Consider the following 20,616-nt stretch of genomic DNA (forward strand, 5'->3'; position numbering starts at 1 on the left):
GTGTTTGATGCTAAGAAGCTGCTTTGATGATGCATTGTAAAACTATCATTACAGGGACAGCCATTCAGAGGAGTCCTGATTTTGCAAGCCAAGGGTATGAGGGAGACGTTATGAGCAAAGAAACGCACGTATAGAGCAGAATAATGAAAAGGCCACTGAGCAAATCATCCCAAACATTAAGCAGGAGAAAGCCTCATAAAGGGGAGCTCACACCCAGTGCTCATGGTATAAAAAAGCTCCAGCAACAAAAGTGGCTGTCAGACTTGAACAACTTGGGACTTCTAGCTGAATCTGAAAACTTGCTTCCCTCTCCTCTATGGCTGCCACTTCGAGTCACTCCTGTGGGTCCCTCAGGGGTCCCTGCAAGGTGACACCAAATTGCCGGCCGAGCAGTGCTGTCTCGGTCAACTGCCGTCCTGGAAGCTGCCTTCCTCCTCAGCGATCCAGCGGGTGCCTGCCCACTCCGGGCCGTCCAACTGGCCATCCCACTGCCAATCTGGGGGGCTCCACTTGCGTCCCACCGCCCTGCATCCCACCGCCAGCTCGCCCTCTGAACTGCCACCCTCTTGGGCATGATCAGGGCATCCTCAATTGCAATGAAAAGGAAACCATGGAGTTCCTGAACAGCCGCCTGGGCAACTACCTAGAAAGGGTACGCTGCCTGGAACAGGAGAACGCTCAGCTGGAAGGCAAGATCCGAGAATGGTACGAGGGTGAAAATGCTTACGTCTGCACCGACTTCAAGCCTTTCCACTGCAGCATCGATGAGCTCCAGCAGCAGGTAATAGCCGTGGGGCCTTCAATAGCCCAATATAGTTCTGCATCAAAGCTTTTCGAGAACAATTAGAGTGGGAAAGTTCTAACTGAAGATTCGCATGGCAAGGAAATAAGGATTGCCATACAAGGCTAGACCACGGACCTTTTCTTTTGCTTGTTCCCAGACAGGAGGTTCACGGGAAGTGTATGTGAATGACATACATTGCCAATTAGTAAAGAGTCAGACATCTAGGCAGGCTAGCCTGAACACTTTGGATCTTGGAAGTGAAGCCTTGGTTCATGTTTGGATGGGAAACCATCAAGGAAGTCTAGGTATTGCTGCACAGAGGCAGGCAACAGGAAGCTACTTCTATGTGTCTCTTGCTTTGAAAATCCTATGGCAGAGGTGGCCAAACTGGGGCTCTCCAGATGTCCATGAACTAGGTGGCAGTAGTCCATGGACAACTGGAGACCCACAGTTTGGCCACCCCAGTCCTATGGGGTTGCCATAAGTTAGCTGTGAATTGATGGCACTTTCTACTAAAGAACACCTAGCTCATCTCTTGTTGATAATTGCTTTTCCACTGAGCCTAATTTGAGAGATTAGATGAGGGTTTCTCAACCAGGGTTTCGTGAAACCCTGGGGTTTCTTGATGGACCTGGAAGGGTTTCCTGAATCGGTGGTAATTAATTAATTTTTATATATATTTTATAATTTTTCATCATTTATCAGGTGATATGAGAATGTATGGTCATGTTGATCCACCCCTTCAAAGATGGCCAGTGATGGGCCTGGAAGGGTGGGAGGGGGGGTCCCAGGTAGGCATGTACACAGCTATGTTTCCTAATCATATTCTGCACAATTATGCCACTTCTGCGGCTTCTCAAAGCCTGAAGAATGTTTCAGGAGTTTCCCAACAGTAAAAAGGTTGAGAAAGGCTGGATTAGCTGTAGCTTTGCTTTTAAAAAGCAGCTTTACTAATGAGGATATATCCAAATGTTTGTTCCTTTAAGTATTAAAGTATTTAAGTATTTGAAAGGTTGTCACTTGGAGGAGGGCAGGATGCTGTTTCTGCTGGCTGCAGAGGAGAGGACACGCAGTAATGGGTTTAAACTACTAGTACAACGATATAGGCTAGATATCAGGAAAAAAAAATTCACAGTCAGAGTAGTTCAGCAGTGGAATAGGCTGCCTAAGGAGGTGGGGAGCTCCCCCTCACTGTCAGTCTTCAAGCAAAGGTTGGATACACACTTTTCTTGGATGCTTTAGGATGCTTTGGGCTGATCCTGTGTAGAGCAGGGGGGTGGACTAGATGGCCGAATGGCCCCTTCCAACTCTATGATTCTATGATTCTATGATTCCCTTGTCCCTCCAACTGCCCCCCTGTCTTTGCCTTATGCCCTCCATCTCTGTGGGTGAAAATTTACATTTTGCTTTCTTGCTTTTCAGATTTGCTGCACTAAGGCTGAAAATGCAAGGTTGTGCCTTGATATTGACAATCTCAAAATGGCTTCAGATGACTACTGCACCAAGTAAGATTATCAATGGGGAAGATCTCGTGCTCTCATTCATCAGGCAACAGTGTCCTTGCCCTCAGTGGCATTAATGTCAGTAATGCACCATGATGATTCCCAAAAGAGCTCACCAACAGGGTGCCAGAATAGGTGCGAAAATCAGGATGAAAATTGTGGGCACTGAATGGAATAAATTAGGGATTCCCACGGCAAATTTTCCCAAACAAATTATGCTGGAAGTTTTGTTTTTTTTTTGGGGGGGGGGTGTCTATTTTGTAAGGGTCTGAAACATTTTGGAAAATAGAGATATTCCATTATAAACACTTCAACGTGTGTTAATGAATATTCTTCCAAGTGAAAACATGTAGGACTGAAAATATATTTCATATATGCAGACATAGACATCCTCTTTAGGGAATCACCTCCACAACTGATTGTCATGCCTGATGTTTTACCCCCCTTTACAATACTTTAACCCCCCCCCCCCAAGCCTTCACCTGGATGGCTGCAGGGTAGCCTGATCTCATCAGATCCTGGAAGCTAAGTAGAGGTGGTCCAGGTTAGAACTTGGATGGGAGACCACCAAAAGTTCTAGGGTTGCAGTAACAGGCAATAGCAAACCAACTCTTGCCTTGAAGACCCTAGGGCAGGGGTGGCCAAATTGTGGCTCTCCAGATGCCCATGGACTACAGTTGCCATGAGTCCCTGCCAATATGGTCAATCAGCAGGATCTCATATTAACTGTAGTCTATGAACATTTGGAGAGCCATTGTTTGGTCACCCTTGCCCTTTGTTGGCTGTGATCAAACACTGCACAAGAATAAATATTCAAACACTGTATTAGTGTAATTTATCACCTTGAATATGCTGGAAATGATTTAGGTATTCCATGACCATAAGGTTCTTACCAATAAAAATTAGAACAGGTAAACAATACTTTTATTCTTTCTCACCATGAGCAACATAGGTTAAGAAAGGTTGACCTCAATAGCAGTGAAGAGTCCTAGAATTTCAGTGGATGTGTTTAAGGCAAACATTTATTTTAATGACCCTCTGGATCCATAAACAGGGGTAGTCAAACTGCGGCCCTCCAGATGTCCATGGACTACAATTCCCAGGAGCCCCTGCCAGCGAATGCTGGCAGGGGCTCCTGGGAATTGTAGTCCATGGACATCTGGAGGGCCGCAGTTTGACTACCCCTGCCATAACAGATCAGGGATTTATGCTCAGTTCTTCCTTTCCAAGTTTCATATTTTGTTGTCTCAATTGTATTGTAATTATACATCTGCCATCTTATCGAAGGTATGATTACGAACTCAGTCTTCGTCAGCGGGATGAGTCTGACATCACTGGTCTCCGCAGAGTTCTGGATGACTTGACTCTGTGCAGAGCTGACCTGGAAGCCCAACTTGAGTCCCTGACTGAGGAGATGATGTGCCTGAAGAAAAACCACGAGGAGGTATGGATGAAACATTAGCAGCACCAAGGACAGAAGAGCGGCTAAAACATGAGGCGCGGAACACTCTCTGTTCACCAGCTGTGCATACATTGAGCTCCAGGATCTTGACCAAACAGCATGAATGAAACTCTTCAGAACAAATTTTTTCTCATGTCCAAGTATATCCAATGGTGATTAGTAGAAGAAACAAATTCAGCAGTTCTTTTCCTTCTGGATACTTGTTTGCAAAATGAAAGACAGTCCCTTTTGCCCATCAATTTTCCTTTTCCTCATGTAGTTGTGGTTAAGAGTGGCAGACTGTAATCTGGAGAGCCATATTTAATTCCCCACTACTCCTTCTGGGTGGCCCTGGCCCTCTTGCCAGTTCTCTCCGAGCTCTTTCAGCCCTACCTACCTCACAAAGTGTCTCTTGTGAGAAGGGGGAGGGAATGGAATTGTAAACTGCTTTGAGAGTCCTTAGGGTAGAGAAAAGCAGGATATTCATTCATTCATTCATTCATTCATTCATTCATTCATTCATTCATTCATTCATTCATTCATTCATTCATTCATTCATTCATTCATTCATTATGAGATTTATATTCTGCCCTGTCGTTGGAAACTCAGATTACACACTTCATGTAATAACAAATCCCAATAAAACTCACAATTTTAGTAACAGTCACAAACAATTCTACAATCCATTAAAATTAAAAATTCTAAAATAATACAGTATTAAATAATTAAAATTGACCGGTGTGCTTTATTGGTGGGGGAGATATTCAGAGGTGAAGATTTTCAGTCTGGTGGGGTCAGGCAGAGCTTCTAATGTTAGTGGTGTTGCGACTGGCCTCAACCATAGGCCTGGTAGAACAGCTCTGTCTTGCAAGCCCTGTAGAAGTGGTGAAGGGATAAAGAGTATTAAAACTTCCTCTTCTTCTTCTAGGAATCCAGTGCCCTCCGCTCCCAGCTTGGGGATCGCATCAATGTTGAGGTGGATGCCGCTCCATCTTGCAACCTCAACAAGGTCCTGGATGAGATGCGATGCCAGTATGAGGCTGATCTTCAAAAAAATCGGCAGGAAGTCGAGGATTGGTACTGTACACAGGTGTGTGTCCCTTAAGTCAATGCAGACCAGACCAGTTTCTTTTGGTGACTGTTCTGCTGATTTCTCCCTTCCTCCTTGGTGTAGAGGTTAAGAGCACTGGCTTTTAATCTGCCAAGTCGGATTTGATTTCCCACTCCCCCACATGCAGCCAGCTGGATGACCTTGGGCCCATTACCGCTCTGATGGTGCTGCTCTCCCAGAGCAATAACACCTGGGCTCTCTCAGCCCCACTTACCTCACAGGGTGCTTGTTGTGGGGAGAGGAAGGGAAGGTGACTGTAAAATGCCGTGAGACTCCTTCTGGCAGGAAAAAAACAAGGTATAAAATCAACTCTTCTTCTTGGGGGCTTTTTCAGATGGAAGAGCTAAACAGAGAAGTGACATCCAGTGGAGAACAACTGCAATGCTGCCAGTCAGAGATCATCGAGACCAGACGTTGTGTTCAGGCCCTAGAAATTGATATGCAGGCTCAGCAGAGCATGGTAAATATGGATTCGGAATATTCAAGCCATCCCTGTTTGTCAAATAGTCATTTGCAGAATGTGTGTCTTGCTTCTGAAGAGTTCTTCTAAAGAGCACAGAGACAAATCCGTAAGCCTGGTCTTGTAGCAAATCCTATGTTGACCAAATATCTTGAGCCCATTTCTTCTGCAATAGCAACCTCATTGTGTCCTTTAAAAATACGCAGTCAGCACAGAACTGACCTGAGTGTTACACCACTCACACGTCCTGTGTCTCATGCTGTTGTATGCTATAAGACAGTGGTCCCCAACCTTTTTATCACCGGGGACCACTCAATGCTTGACAATTTTACTGAGGCCCGGTGTGTATGTGTGTGGGGGGGTAGTTTACTCCTCCACTCTCAACCACTGCCCTAACGCTCTCTGACTCTGGTCACTATGGTAATGTTTAAACATCCCTTCAAAATAAGGTACAGACACACCACAACAATGAACATAAGGAACCTTTTATTTTCATGGAAATTTTAACTCATGACAATGACAAATCAATGGGAACCCTGAGCTTGTTTCTCTGCAACAAGATAGTCCCATCTGGGAGTGATGGGAGACAAGGACACCCGAAGTGTGTTGTAAAGGGCCAGGGGGATGAAGTAAAGGGCCGGGGGGGGGGGGAGAAGGCGTCCTTTGGGGCCCACCTCCAATTAGTCAATGGACCACATGTGGTCTGCGGCCCATAGGTTGGGGATCGCCACTATAAGACAAGCTCAAAAGAATCTGAAGGCTTCTGACAACTCACACCAATGAGGCCTCCTCAGATAACAGATGACAAGTTGTGATAAAATCCTTCCCCTTCTCTACCAACTCCCACCCACAGAAAGCAGCTCTGGAAGACACACTGCAAGAAACCGAGTCTCGCTACTGCAACCAGCTTTCTCAGCTCCAGTGCCTGATCAGTAACGTGGAAGCCCAGCTGGCCGAAATCCGCTGCGACATTGAGCGCCAGAACTGCGAGTACAAGACCCTCCTTGATGAGAAAGCCCGGCTGGATTGCGAGATCACCACTTACCGCAACATGCTGGAAGGGGAAGACTGCAAGTACGTGCAGAAATGGATGGCAGAAGGCACAGCCTAGTGGGGATTTAGTTGCCGCTTGGTTTGTTTCACCCCCTGTCTGTTCTGATCCTAAGCACATCTGTTAGGAAGGAACTTCCATTGATGCCTATGGAATTCATCACATTTCACAGAGGCATATAGGGGTGCTTTGGGGTCCTAGCAGCACCTGTCTTTTCCCTACTTCTGAGCTAATCCTGGTCCTAATTACAGACTAAGGTTCTTCTCTATGAAATATTCATTTATTCAGCAATAGCCTGTCCAGTCTGACTTGGGAAGCAGTGTGAGGCAATAATCTGACCCAAATGCATTCCTGTAACAAAGCCGTCTCACAGTGGATCTGGCTGCATTTATATTCCCTTCCCCCCTCAGAGATTTAACTTTTAGACATGGGTATTGTTGGGTGTTTTACTTTTTAAATTAACTGATGGCCTCCCCTAAATTGATGTTTTGTTTCTCTCCAGGCTCCCCAATCAACCATGTGACCCTGAGCACATGACTGCCACCCGCTCGTCTGTCTGTCGGCCGGTTTGTGTGCCAGAAACAGTCTGTGCCCCCGTCTGTCCGCCAGAGTGCAAACCAATGGTGCAGATGATTGAACCCAATATGGGTCTCCCCTGCGTCAATCTCTGTGGGCCAGTCTGTGTTCCATGTGGCCCTATGCCCTGTCCCCCCCACCCCTCTGCCCCATGTGGCCCTGTCTGCCCACCACCCTGTGGGCCATGCCCACCTGGCCCTCGGATCACCACGAAGATCTGTCACATGTGAAATCTCAGATATAAAATCAAAAGGCATCAAGGACATGAACTAGAGTAACAAAGAGATTACAGACTCCTATCCTTTGCTTAGAAAACCGCTAAGAGTCATGCTAAGATTAAATGTATTATGCAAGGCAACTCTGATAAGGTGGTCCTTCCGTTCCCTGCTGCTTTGGTGCTTTCTAGGATTCCAGGAGGCCTCTCTGGTTCATTCTTCACAAACTTTTGTTTTCTGGTTTAAGAATAAAAGATGCTTTCTGAAGTGTCGTCATTTATTATAGGGTTCAAGACCATCAGAAACGGCATTTACAATGAAATCACTGCCTTTGAACAAAGGCTTAGTCCTGGAACCAGTTTCCTGTGCCAGAGCTCAGTTGTTCAACATTCACCATATTTGTAGAGGTGTGTGTCCATAGCTCGTAATCTGAATCAAATGATATATTTACAACTGCACTTCAACATTCCTGCCCTTTAGAGCAGGGGTAGTCAACCTGTGGTCCTCCAGGTGTCCATGGACTACAATTCCCATGAGCCCCTGCCAGCAAATGCTGGCAGGGGCTCATGGGAATTGAAGTCCATGGACATCTGGAGGACCACAGGTTGACTACCCCTGCTTTAGCGTGCCCATGTGATACTGCTTGCAGAGATTCCACATCAGTTTCAAGTGATGAATTCCGCACATCCTTAGGTGTTGGTGCCACCTGCTGCTGAAAGAGTTTTTCTGCGACACCAGGCACTTACTAAAGAAACCGGATACACCCCTGGAAAGTCAGAGGATGCAAAGCTATTTCATGCATATAACACTAAAACATCTGAGTTACAGTCGTAACCATCAGGATACCTCTCGATGCTCCAAACCTGTGAGTGTAACCACCTTGTAAAGATACAGAGTGTGGTAGAAGAAGAGGAAGAAGAGTTATTTTTATACCCTCCTTTTCTCTACCAGAAAGAATCAGAAGATGTCCCCAACATTTTGGAGCCTTTGGAATCCTGATACAGTGGGGTGGGTGCAACCCCAAAATGGCTCCCATAGGAGGAAGGGTCGGTCACAAACGGCTGTCGCAGCTCACCTTTAACCACACGGTAAAGATTCTTGTGCTATGGTGGCTGCCGCCACCAAAGCAACCTATTTAAAGGCAATCAAAGCCGATCAAATGTCCAATGCTCAGTCAGAAACCTACCTAGCCCTGCCCACTATCTAAAAATGCTGGTTGGGTCCCAGGAAAGGTGCTGGGAAACACCATGGTGTCCACTGGGGATGCCAGCAGTAGAAAGTAATCAGAATCACATGGCTGTTTGGTTGTACATGAGTCTGTTTGGTTGTACAACAGCTGTTTGGTTGCACATGAGTCAGGAGCCAAAAATACATCTTGAAATTAGAATGTAGCAAAGCAAAACAAACCCGAAGTATAACATTTCGGTCAGAATTTGGTACCCATGCATAAGCACAAGAGGGAGCTGAAGTGCTGTTCAGCGTTTTGAATGACATGATCAGAACTCTACTTCCCAAAGGTTTCAAAATGGGTCCACACACGAGCCAAACTATTGGTCACGTCGGTACTATGAACTCTGACAGGCTGCAGATTGTGTCACCAGCTAGCTGGTCTTTTTAACCAGAGATGCTGGCGAATGGAGCAAGAATCCCAGGCATTCTGCTGCTGAGGCATGGCCCCATCTTGGAGTAGCCTTCAAAGAAATCCTGACCACTGGTGACAATGAAATGGAAAATCTGGCCTTGGGATTCACACATTAAAGGTTAATGATTGGCCCATTACCTAACAAGCAGTTTGGACCAAAAAGATGGATGTAGGTGCTTAGAGCAAAACTCCAATTTTGACTTCCCCTTGATTCTAACCAGCTAGATGCTTCTGCTTGAGCAGTAGCATGGCTGTTGCTTTTCATTGTGCTTCAGCTGTTTCAATTCCAACCTGAGCCTTTATGTTTCAAAGATATTATTTATTGTATTATTTTCCATGTAATTCTCCTCTGTTGATTTACATGCAGCCTGACTGCCGCAGTTCTCGACTTTTGCGTGCCGAAAGCTATTCCATGCCAAATTTTGCATGGGATATTCCCTAGCAGCATGGCTGGAAGTCAGCTTGGGCCAACTGAAAATGGCAGTTCCCTCCAAGAAGAGGGCATTTAAAAATGGTGTTGAAAGTCAGTTTCTTGGAAGAAAGTTCTGAACTGGTAGACCTGAGCCAGGCTGGAAGAAACAGCAGTAACCCTGGAACAAATTAGAGCATATCAACATGAGTTCAGGACTATCAAAAAATTTCTGCTGGAATTTAAAGCAAGTACACAGATCCTTCACCAGAAGCAAAAGGCTTTTCCACATGGGTTTAGGATTCTTTAGGATGCTTTGGGATGATCCTGCGTTAAGCAGGGGGTTGGACTAGATGGCCTGTATGGCCCCTTCCAACTCTATGATTCTATGATTCTATGATTTACTGTTGTTGGTTCTGGACTCATGCTGCTTCAGTTTACTTCATGATTTCCGCACACATTTTTGTGCCTTTCCTTTTTGCTTGGGTGTGGATTTTGTTTGTACCCTCCAAACCAGCCATTTTCTCCAGGGGATCTGATCTCTATAGCGTGGAGACCAGTTGTAATTCCCAGAGATCTTCAGGATCCATCTGGGTTAAAAATCAGCCATGTGTAGTCAAACTGTGGCCCTCCTGATGTCCATGGACTACAATTCCCACGAGCCCCTGCCAGTGAACGCTGGCAGGAGCTCATGGGAATTGTAGTCTGACATCTGGAGGGCCACAGTTTGACTACCCCTGCTCTATGGTTTCTGCAAAGGCACAATATAGCAGAGAACCTACTTAGATCTCAGAAATCAACCACAAATTCTTTTAATCTGAAAGAAGTGATCCACCCAAGCCAGAAGAACTCGCAAATCCAGGGCAAATTCTTACTATATTAACATGTAATCAGGCCAGAATTCAGAGGTTCTCAAAAAAGACAAGCCATGATGGTAGATCTGACTCCTGAATTTATGCCAACAGAGGCATGGGGAGAATCGTGGGCAGCCATTCAACCGGCAACTTAGGGGTGGAGGAGCTGCCTTCTCACCAACAACGGTGAACAGCCATCACCTTTCAAGTGCAACTGCTGGATCAAGGTGATGGCGTCTGTCTCGGCAGCAAAAACTTGCTGGAGGTCAAAGAAGACACAAGATATTGACAACAGTTCATTTCTGCTTTGTCTGGCAAAAAAAGCAATCAAGACAACAGTTCTACAGTTCACTGCCGGCTTTTCAGTCCGGTGGAAGGGCGACAGTGCAATCACTCGCCAGCTCTGCAGGGCTCCTGAATAACTCTGCATACAGTTAAGCCCTATACATATTTGGACTAGGGCTGAAAATGTTAGGGAGTTATGCTACAGATAACTGTATGAATAGGTCTTGCACAACAGCATAAGAAGTATGCGTGACACACACACACTCACCCCACCCTGGGCCCACACACTCTCTAAACACAAGGAGGAGCAAATAGCCTTAGTGCACAATGGCAAGGTTTTGTGTGTTAATGTTTTACAAGGTGGTCTGTTTTCATTTGACACACAATTTGTGGTTTCAGTTCCTTTTACCAGAGACCAATTATTGTGATGGTTTTATGGCACATGTTATTCCAATGGCCTTGAACAAATAACAAAACTTTTCTATACATTCTAATTGCCTAAGAAAGCAGATTTTTTAAAATGAAGACATAATGAATAGCAGGCAAGCACCATAACAACAATGCCTTAAACTATAGGCTGGTATTACCCTCCCAGACTGTGGCACTGCAGTTGGTAGAATATGTCTGTGCTAAGAAAAACAATGTGCATGGCCTGAGATAAGAAGATTCAGCTGTTTCGAGGTCTCAGATAAAAAGGTTTCAGAAGACCGATATGCTCTTGAAGGTTTCAGAAGACCGATATGCTCTTGAAGGTTTCAGAAGACCGATATGCTCTTGAAAGTTTCAGAAGACCGATATGTTCTTGAAGGTTTCAGAAGACCAATATGCTCTTCAGAGCCAAAAATGAGAGGTCTGCAGCAGCATTTTTGCTCTGAACATAACAGCTGGCTTGCAATAAGGCATTATGATGTCTGAGATGAGCTGCTAATATGCCAATTTAAATTGTGTCCTAATTAAAAATAATTCCTTTATTATTTAGTGCATACATGCTCTACCGTTCTCACAGCCCAAACTCTACCAGAAAGAGTCTCAAAGCAGCTTACAATGACTTTCCCTTTCCTCTCCCCACAAGAGAGACCCTGCGAGGGAGGTGAGCACGAGAGAGCCCGGATATTGCTTGCTCTGTGAGGGCAGCATTATCAGGGCTGTAGCGAGCCCAAGGTCACATAGCTGGCTGCAAGCGGAGGAGATTAGAAGCCGCCACTGGCAACCACTACATCAAGTTACTAATACACAACTGATCTAATCCATGCCTCTGCGCTAGTATAAACAAATCATGAAATGTGTGAACTTTTCGCTTAATCACTCACTGGCAAGCATGGAACAATTCTTCTTCTTGACACTCTGGTTTACACATCACCAACTATAAGACATTCACATTACATCATTTTTAAGGTAATTAAAGGCTTATCTGGCACTCATGTACTATGCTGGTTGTTTGGGCTTGCTGAGGAGGACTCAAAGCCTAGTTTGCGTTTATCTGGTTTGAAGACAACACCTAACCATGGGACAAACATGCACCCTCCCTCCTTAAGAGTGATTGATTTTTCTCTCTGAAACTCTGATATGATCCTTTAGAGCTCTGAAATGTTTGCAGAAACACTGAATTGCTATGAATTTTCTGCTGCTGCCCCAATGTACTCAGGAACAAGAGAAGTTTCTCAGGCCAGGCGAGATCACATGAGCTCAGGAATTAAACAGGATTGGTTGTGGGGAGTATTTGGATGGGAGACCACCAAGGAATCTCAGGGCTGCTATGCAGAGGTAGGCAATTGATGGCACCACCAAAAAATTATTAGAAAAATGCATTCCACTCACACTAGAAGATCATAGTCTGACGAAGAGTGCTTGCACTCGAAAGCTCACGCCCTGAATCAATCTTTGTTGGTCTTCAAGGGGCTACTGGACTCTGGTTTTATTGTGCTACTTCAGACCAACACGGCGACCCATTTGAATCTACTGTATATACCTGTGAGCAGTAAGGAGTTGAAATTCTGACTGGAAAAAAGGGTGTGAAGACAGGGTTATTGCCACGTCTCAATGACTCCTGATCCAAAAGGGTCTGCCTGGCTGGGTTTAGGAAAAGGCAATACCTGGCTTTTTAGGATGCGGCTGGTTATCTAGAGCTATTTAAATTTTGCTTTCTGCCTGGTTTGGGGACAGAAACTGCCTTGGACATGATGGGTAACCTTTGCTAGGAAAAAAGACAGGCGGAGTAAAATCCTGCTGATATTCCTGGGCCCTTCTGCAGATTTCAGTATCACCAACCGTGGTAGCCTTCTTACGTGGCTGGCTGAAATGAGGACTGAAGAAATGCATGCTGGTGATTCTGGCCCTCTGTAGCTGAAGATGATGTTGGATAACTTATTCCAAGACTGCTGGGAGTTGTGCTGCAGGGTACCACAAAGTCCCCTCATGGCCTCATCTTAATGAGATCACATAGAGATCTGGGCAGAGTCTGCACTTACTTTGTTTATTCCATTGTCAATCCTGTTGAATTCAGATCGCTTTGAACTTGGATCTTCCTCTCCATCCCCCTCCCCATTGAAACAGGAAAGTCTTCTGCACGTGGTTAGGGAGGCTCAGAAGGTGGGGGGGGGGGCCCAAGCCTCTTTCTTTCTTTTCTTGAAGGGGGGGGAGAGGAGCCAGGCAGGGAGCCTCTTTCTTTTCTTGGAGGGGAGGGGGAGAGGATCGAAAAAGGCAGAGGAGGGAGGAAAAATCCAGGACCGACAGCAGTAGAGAAAAATTAGGGGCTTCCCCTTTAAGGCAAATTCGTCACATGACCACCTGTGGCCAATCACGGGTCCTCCACCATGGAGGAGAGCCCCGATTCAAAACAATGCAATTTTATAATATATTCAGGATTAAAAGCACTCTAAGATATCACACAATAAAGGCAGGGTCACTTTGGATCAATCCTTCTTGCTGCAGAAGGAAAATTTAAATCGCCCCAAATCCAAACGGAAATCGCATTCTGTGTAGAGGACAGGGACTGAATCGATCGGGGGTTGGAATAAAAGCTCCGTGCAGTTTACACCCTGGAATAAGATGCCATAAATATGCTGCCAACAATGAATTCTGCTTTGCATATAATTGGTCTGAAAGCAGTATTGGGATGGATGATGACCAATCAGCTGAAGCTCAATCAAATGACACATTGTACCACTGCTTCTACATAGAGGCTCAGCTCCTTGCTATAGCATATAGCACTTTTGTCCAATACAGGATATTAAGTTAATTGCAGCCTTCCATTGCAAAGCAGGATCTGATCATCATTATTCGATTACTAGAGCAATAGAGTTATTGTACAGCACTACGAACAGCTTGGGCACAATATGAGCACGGCCTACAGATCTATACCACGTCACAGGGCTCCTGCTGGGGTACAAAATCCCCCAGGCCTAAGTAGGTTTGAGGACCAGTTTGAAGCTGGAATCACCCTGCATTCAGCAAGTGCATTTCAATTCATTTTTCTTTTAGTGCAGTTCCATCTTATGGCCACGAGAGGCATAGCAAAGAGGAGAGCACTACTCCTGGCAATATTAAATGGCTTTCCCTCAAAGGTTATGGTTTTGCCATATTCCTGAACCGGAGAGCCTTTTCCTCCATGGTTTTTGTCAAATCCGTGGGTTCATGGAAGGAATGACAGGACTACTGGGCATACGGGTTGTGATGTCCCCGACACCCTCCCCCCACATCATCTTGGTCTGTCCAATCCTTTGAAGCCAACACATCCCAATTCAAGACTACATAAGCAAATTGGGGCTGAACTGCAAACTGCAGGAATGAACAGCAAATTCTCCAAGCTCTGCTTAACGATAAGAATCATGCTTTATTGGCTAAAGTTGCAATTGCACTTTGTTCTGTGTTAAAAACCAATCGATGCCTATCTGTAGTTGTGGTTAACTGCATTTGTTTGAATTTTATGCCATTAAAGGTTATCTGTATCTATATCTTGTCCTTGTTGCTTTATCTTGTCCTTGTTCCTTACTCGTTGAACAGTAACAGAAAGCCACGTGGTTTGTTTTGTTATGTTTGTTTCAGATCAGGATCATGTGGAGGTGCCAGAAGGAATTTTGGTGCCAGGGCTTGTGGTGGCTCTCAGCATCCCTGCCAGTGTATGCTCTGTCCTGTCAGGGCATTCAGAAATAGTTGTCCACACTGCTCTAAGATGTATTAAAAGGAACCGGCGATGCATCTCATTAGAAAAGGGTTGTTTTTCTTTTCTCAGCCTCTGATGAAAGCAATTACAGCCATTACAGCCAGCGGGGCACTGAAACAAAGATCATAACAGGAAGGGAGTTTTCCACAAGGCAATTTCTTTATGAAGGAAAGATCAAGGGCAGCTTCTTTAAAAGCCTTTTTGGTTTAGCTGTTCAATGGATGAGCGTGGGCATTTCTTCCTCTTTCATTTTGATGGCCTAAGTGGAGAGAACTCTTTGCACTGCAGCAAAACCTACAGGTGTTGACAATTCCTTTTGATCCGGTGAAATTTAGAAGAAGAAGAAGAAGAGTTGGTTCTTATATGCCGCTTTTCCCTACCCGAAGGAGGCTCAGAGTGGCTTACAGTCGCCTTCCCTTTCCTCTCCCCACAACAGACACCCTGTGAGGTGGGTGAGGCTGAGAGAGCCCTGAGATTCCTGCTCAGTCAGGACAGTTTTATCAGCGCCATGGCAAGTCCAAGGTCACCCAGCTGGCTGCATGTGGGGAGGGCAGAATCGAACCTGGCATGCCAGATTAGAAGTCCACACTCCTAACCACTACACCAAGCTGGCTCTACACCATTTACCAGCAAATGATCTTAGTGCACAAGTTGTGTACATTTCACGTGACTGATCCTCTACCACTTAGGCCAGGGGTAGTCAACCTGTGGTCCTCTAGATGTTCATGGACTACAATTCCCCAGCGTTTGCTGGCAGGGGCTCATGGGAATTGTCGTCCATGAACATCTGGAGGACCACAGGTTGACTACCCCTGACTTAGGCCAATACCCTTGACTGATGATGGAGCTGAGGCAATCTGCACTGGCTTGGATGACTCAAAATGCACTGCTAGAATATTGTGCCCTTTCACGAGAGGGGGAAAGGCGCTCTGTAAGCTGAGTCCCAAACTGTCAGTGGGTGAAAGCCCTTTTTCCCCTCCTGATTAGAGGTTTACGTTAGCTGAACAGCACACAGGCGTCAACAACACGTGAGCATGCGCTGCAAATACCAAACAACCCAAACACCTGTTAAAGGGATCATAAAACTACTACTCTTGGCAAGACATTTGCAAGGAGTGGCCCGGCGTTGCCAGCAATCCACCATGAAGCCACAACTCCTCTGAGTCAGTCCATCTGACAGATGACCGTGCGTCCGGTATGCTCTCGAGTGGGAAACAGAGGTCCTTTATCAAGACATTTGCTGGATGGGCCAGCATGCATGATAAGCAGTAAATGGTACATGGAAGAAAGCTGCAAGATTGGACTTGGGGCTCCTGCAAGGCTTGTGTATCGAATGCAGTCTCCGGAATTGTTTTGCTACGACTGCAGCCTTAAGTACATTTTCTAGGCAGCAGTTCTTGCTTAAGCCAACTTGCGTCAGGATAAAAGTGCATAGGACTGGGCGACCCGCCTCAAATATTTCGGATCACATATTGTGTATTCACTTTATTTAGAATATGTTTAGGCCAGAGACCTGCTTCAGGCTGCTCACATAAGTAAATCGAGATACAAAGGCATTTTCCAGACTGTAGCCACTTTCTGTGTTTTCACCGGTGTCGTGGCAGTTCCAACAATTATGCAGTTGGTACAATCAATATACACTTGCATGTTTTCAGTTTTTCCTGTCAATGTTCCTTCTCTTCACATTCATGTTGTGGATTGGTTTTCCAGTGGTTTTTTTTGGGGGGGGGATACTTTTTGTGCATGAGCTGAAGCATTGCAGTGCTTCTGCAGCCTCAAGGGGCAAAGATATCCCCTTATGAGTACATTCCCCTCCAACCAGATCACACTTGAGAGTTGTACCTAGTATATGTGTCTTACTCCCCTTTCGGCTACCTCTTTGTCCATGTTTAAGTACCCTCCCCCCTCACTGGCTCACCCAAAATGTTTTGAATTCCTCTCTCAGACTTGCATTAGCAAACAGTTCCCAACAATTTATTTCCTTCAATTACATGTTTGTAGGGAAGCTGCATGCCCTGCAAAATATATTTGGAAATGGTGCCCAGGGACATACTAGAATTTGCCCTTGAGTGTAAATGAAGGAATAGTAAGGAAGGTGACAACAATCTTATGTGTTCTCATGTCCTTGACATGTTCATATGTTCACTGGTTACATGTTCATTTATTCTCATGTAATGTTTCCTTGACTTATTTTTGCTCTTGACACGTCTTTCATGATTTGGCCATGTTGTGTGGTTTTCATGATGACCTGTATTACTGAACTCATCATGTGATATTTTCTTGCTTTACTTAATTATGTAGTGCTTGTTACAGGCTCCTGAGAATCATAGAATCATAGAGTTGGAAGGGGCCATACAGGCCATCTAGTCCAACCCCTGCTCAACGCAGGATCAGCCCAAAGCATCCTAAAGCAAAGTTTTATTGTTTTGACCTTGTGGCACTGATGTTGTTTTTTAGGAATGCCTATGGTGTCTGGGGGCCATCATGTGTGCTTTTGCATGAGAACACTGGCTTGGGAAGTTTTTTGGGCCTGGCATGTTAATTGTTGCACCAAGATTCAAATCAGGGGAGGGGTCATATGGGAGGCATAAAGGTGTGTTGGTATGTTTGATCATTAGTTTTAGCAAGGAAAAGCCTTGCTTTCTGTTGGTTTGCCTTTTTCAATAAAGAGATTCTTTTTCAATGGGTCCGATGACTGGGGACTCAATGGGAACCCAACAGAAGGCAATGATTAGCTTCTGGTATCAGGCCGATTGGCTGCTGGACTGCTGTTTTAGTGCAGCAGCTCTCCAACACTGAAATGTTGAAATCCTAACGTAGAGTATCTGTACTCTTTCACAGCTCTAATGCACAGCTTGCATGCATCATTTATCCCAATGTCAATACATTTCACGTGCAGTACCTCTACATTTATTCGTGCCCTATGTAAGGAAATAGAAACCAATTTATTTCCTCTAAGCTTATAGAAGCTCTTAAACATTAAGAATAACTGACATACACTAACACCAGGAAACTGAGCACTGGAATTCGGTTGACACTTATGAACCTGGATTATTTTTGCATTCATCATTTCAGATGATGATGAATCAATTGTACCATTTGATTCAGCTGTTGTGTAAGCAGCCAATTACAGACGGGGCCTCAAGCCTGACATCCCAGCATGAGATAAAGGCAAAGGTAAAGGTATCCTCTGTGCAAGCACTGGGTCATGTCTGACCCTTGGGGTGACGCCCTCTAGCATTTTCATGGCAGACTCATTATGGGGTGGTTTGCCAGTGCCTTCCCCAGTCATTGCCGTTTACCCCCGAGCAAGCTGGGTACTCCTTTTACCAACCTCAGAAGGATGAAAGGCTGAGTCAACCTTGAGCCGGCTGCTGGGATCGAACTCCCAGCCTCATTTCTACTGCCTTACCACTCCGCACCACAAGAGGCTCAGCATGAGATACCTGCCTCTAAATTTGTCCCTGCTTTCAACAACCTAATATGCTTGGGTCCAGCTGGAAAGGAAGAACATCACATGACAAACTCTTCGATTGGCTCAAAACTATCCTCTGAATAATATCACAAGGAGGATATTGAAATGATAGAGAGAGGTAGAAATCTTGATGTTTATCCTAGAGCCATTAAGCTCCCTTCCACTGCTGAACTGCATCGTCTGCATCTTCACTTAAAAGCTAGAATTCTGGAAGTTTAGTTTTTCTTATGTGAGCTGGGTTACCATGACTGTGTTGAGTGACATTCATTTATATTGAATTAGCACATACTGTTAAATTGATGAGTTATTTTGTTTTTGTGATTTTTTTTTTTTTTTGCTTTTTGTATAATACATTTTATTGTAATAAATAGATCAGGGACCCAGAGTCAAATCCCTACTCACCCATGGAAGCTTGCTGGGTGGCCTTGGGCCAGACGAATGTTCCTAACAGGGTTGTTGTGAAGATAAAATGGAGGACAGAGGAAGGATGTAAGTGCTTTAGGTTTCTATTGGTAAGACAAGCAGAGTATCTATGAAGTCAATCAATTTATTTAGAATTTTCAGAACCAGTAAACAAAACATTGGATTATTTATAAATTTATATATATATATATTTATTTATTTTTCAGTTTGTGACCCACCCCTCTCCGTATGCCGGCTCATGGTGGGTTACATGCAAGTCCCAATGCAATAAAATAAGACCCCCAATTAAAACCTCCTAACAGCTACAATTTGCCTGATTGTACTGCTAATCCAGTGGTCCAGGGTAGCTGGGAAACCTGATACAGTTCATTAAGGTTATCAATAGACTCATGCATTACAAATAGTCTCATTTGTGATGCATTAATCTGAAATGAGTGGGGAGTATAAACTTCCCTAGTCTGGTGTCTTGAGATGGGCAATCTGGTGTGTAAAATGTAGATTTGTGTCTTATTTCCTCCTCCATGTAGAGGCCCAAATAAGCTCATAGTTCTGCACATGAAATATTCATAAAAACATCAGAATCCTTTTTTAAAACCCTCTCCATATGACCACCCTAATACATGATAGAAGCTACACTGGTGCTCCAACAAAAATCAAACTAAACAATCATATCACCCAAAGTCTTAAATTGCTAAAACTTCCGCTTTGCTCAAGAGTGCATTCCAAATTTAGGGGGCTGCTGACAGAGAAATTTCAAACAAATACCAATTGTCCTTCTTCCATTTAGGACTCTTCTACAACTAAGCTATTAAAAACAACAATTTAAACATCCCTGCGCATATAATTAAAAACCTTGCTTCATTAAAGAAGGAAGTAAGGATGTTCTACAACCAGCCAGGCAAGCTAAACGTGCCATGTTGGCTGCTGGGAGGATTCCTCGTGATCAGGTAGTATGGCTTTGTTCCTTTACAACCCTCCTTCCAAGTTTCCTAGACTGGTTCACCTACCCTGGCATTCTTCCTTCCTTTAATTCTGCTCCAAATGCCAAAGCATTCCAGGTTCTTGGAAAGCCTCTATGCTTGCAGGTTTGCTTAACTGATTTATTTCATGCCGGTATTCAGAATCAGAGGGAGCCTAGTAGACTTTTTAGTGCTAAGTATATACAGCTTTAAAGAGCCTCTTGTGGCGCAGAGTGGTAAGGCAGCAACATGCTGTCTGAAGCTCTGACCATGAGGCTGGGAGTTCGATCCCAGCAGCCGGCTCAAGGCTGACTCAGCCTTCCATCCTTCCGAGGTCGGTAAAATGAGTACCCAGCTTGCTGCTGGGGGGTAAACGGTAATGACTGGGGAAGGCACTGGCAAACCACCCCGTATTGAGTCTGCCATGAAAACGCTAGAGGGTGTCACCCCAAGGGTCATACATGACCCAGTGTTTACACAGGGGATACCTTTACCTTTATATACAGCTTTAGGTGGTCCATCCTTCTTGAGTTCAACAAACTTGAATTCAACAAACTTCTTGAATTCAACAAACCAGACAAGGATCTCCCTCAGTTTTTAGAAGTGCAAATGGCAGCAGGGAGAGGAGGAGGATTAAATCAGGGCAGCCTCTCCCCCCCTTCCCCCAGCTACTTTTTCATTGCAAATTGCTTCTCTAGGTCCATACTGTTACTTGCTGTTTGGGGATCTGTATGCTTTCCCCAATGGAGCAAAAAGCATTTTTGTTGTAAGCGTGTGTGCATAGAGTAGATGAGCACCTTTCTTCTTGCATCATGGCCCCAACTCAGATGAAGGCCTCATTCTAGGCCACCTCTCAGATAATGCGGCATCTGTAAAGCCATAATCAGGTTCACAATGTGGTTTGTGGCAATGTATTCCAAAGAATAATTGGAAAATCTCCTCACAGGCAAGCAAGCATGCATCGCACAAATGAGAGGCACTTTTATTACTTATTTTATTTTATTAATTATATTTATATACCGCCCTCCCCTGACAGTTACTCAAGCCCTCCCTAACAACCAAAAGTCGCAACTAAATCTAAAATTCACCCTATCAGCTATGAAAGATTCACTCTAGTACACTCTTCATGTTCATCTCTTCCAATTAATTTCCCAACTCTTCCAACAGCCACTTATCTCTGCCAGGTAAGGTGTTAAAGGCAAGTTGTACAGCTCTGCTCAAGTCAGCAAGGGGTTTGGGGCTAAGATTCCTCTAAGGGAAAATCAGT

At 44.8% G+C, this 20,616-nt stretch overlaps 1 protein-coding gene across 1 annotated transcript; it reads left to right on the plus strand.

The window, feature by feature from the left end:
* The first annotated feature begins 272 nt into the window (after positions 1-272).
* Positions 273-7,388, plus strand: LOC143825978 (keratin, type I cuticular Ha4-like). The gene is made up of 7 exons (XM_077314437.1): positions 273-781; positions 2,207-2,289; positions 3,574-3,730; positions 4,656-4,817; positions 5,173-5,298; positions 6,152-6,372; positions 6,852-7,388. The coding sequence occupies exons 1-7, from the start codon at positions 317-319 to the stop codon at positions 7,153-7,155; spliced, it is 1,518 nt and encodes a 505-aa protein (XP_077170552.1). The 5' UTR covers positions 273-316; the 3' UTR covers positions 7,156-7,388.
* Positions 7,389-20,616: the final 13,228 nt, after the last annotated feature.

This window comes from Paroedura picta, chromosome 16 (genome assembly GCF_049243985.1).
Source record: "Paroedura picta isolate Pp20150507F chromosome 16, Ppicta_v3.0, whole genome shotgun sequence".
NCBI classification, from domain to species: Eukaryota; Metazoa; Chordata; class Lepidosauria; order Squamata; family Gekkonidae; genus Paroedura; species Paroedura picta.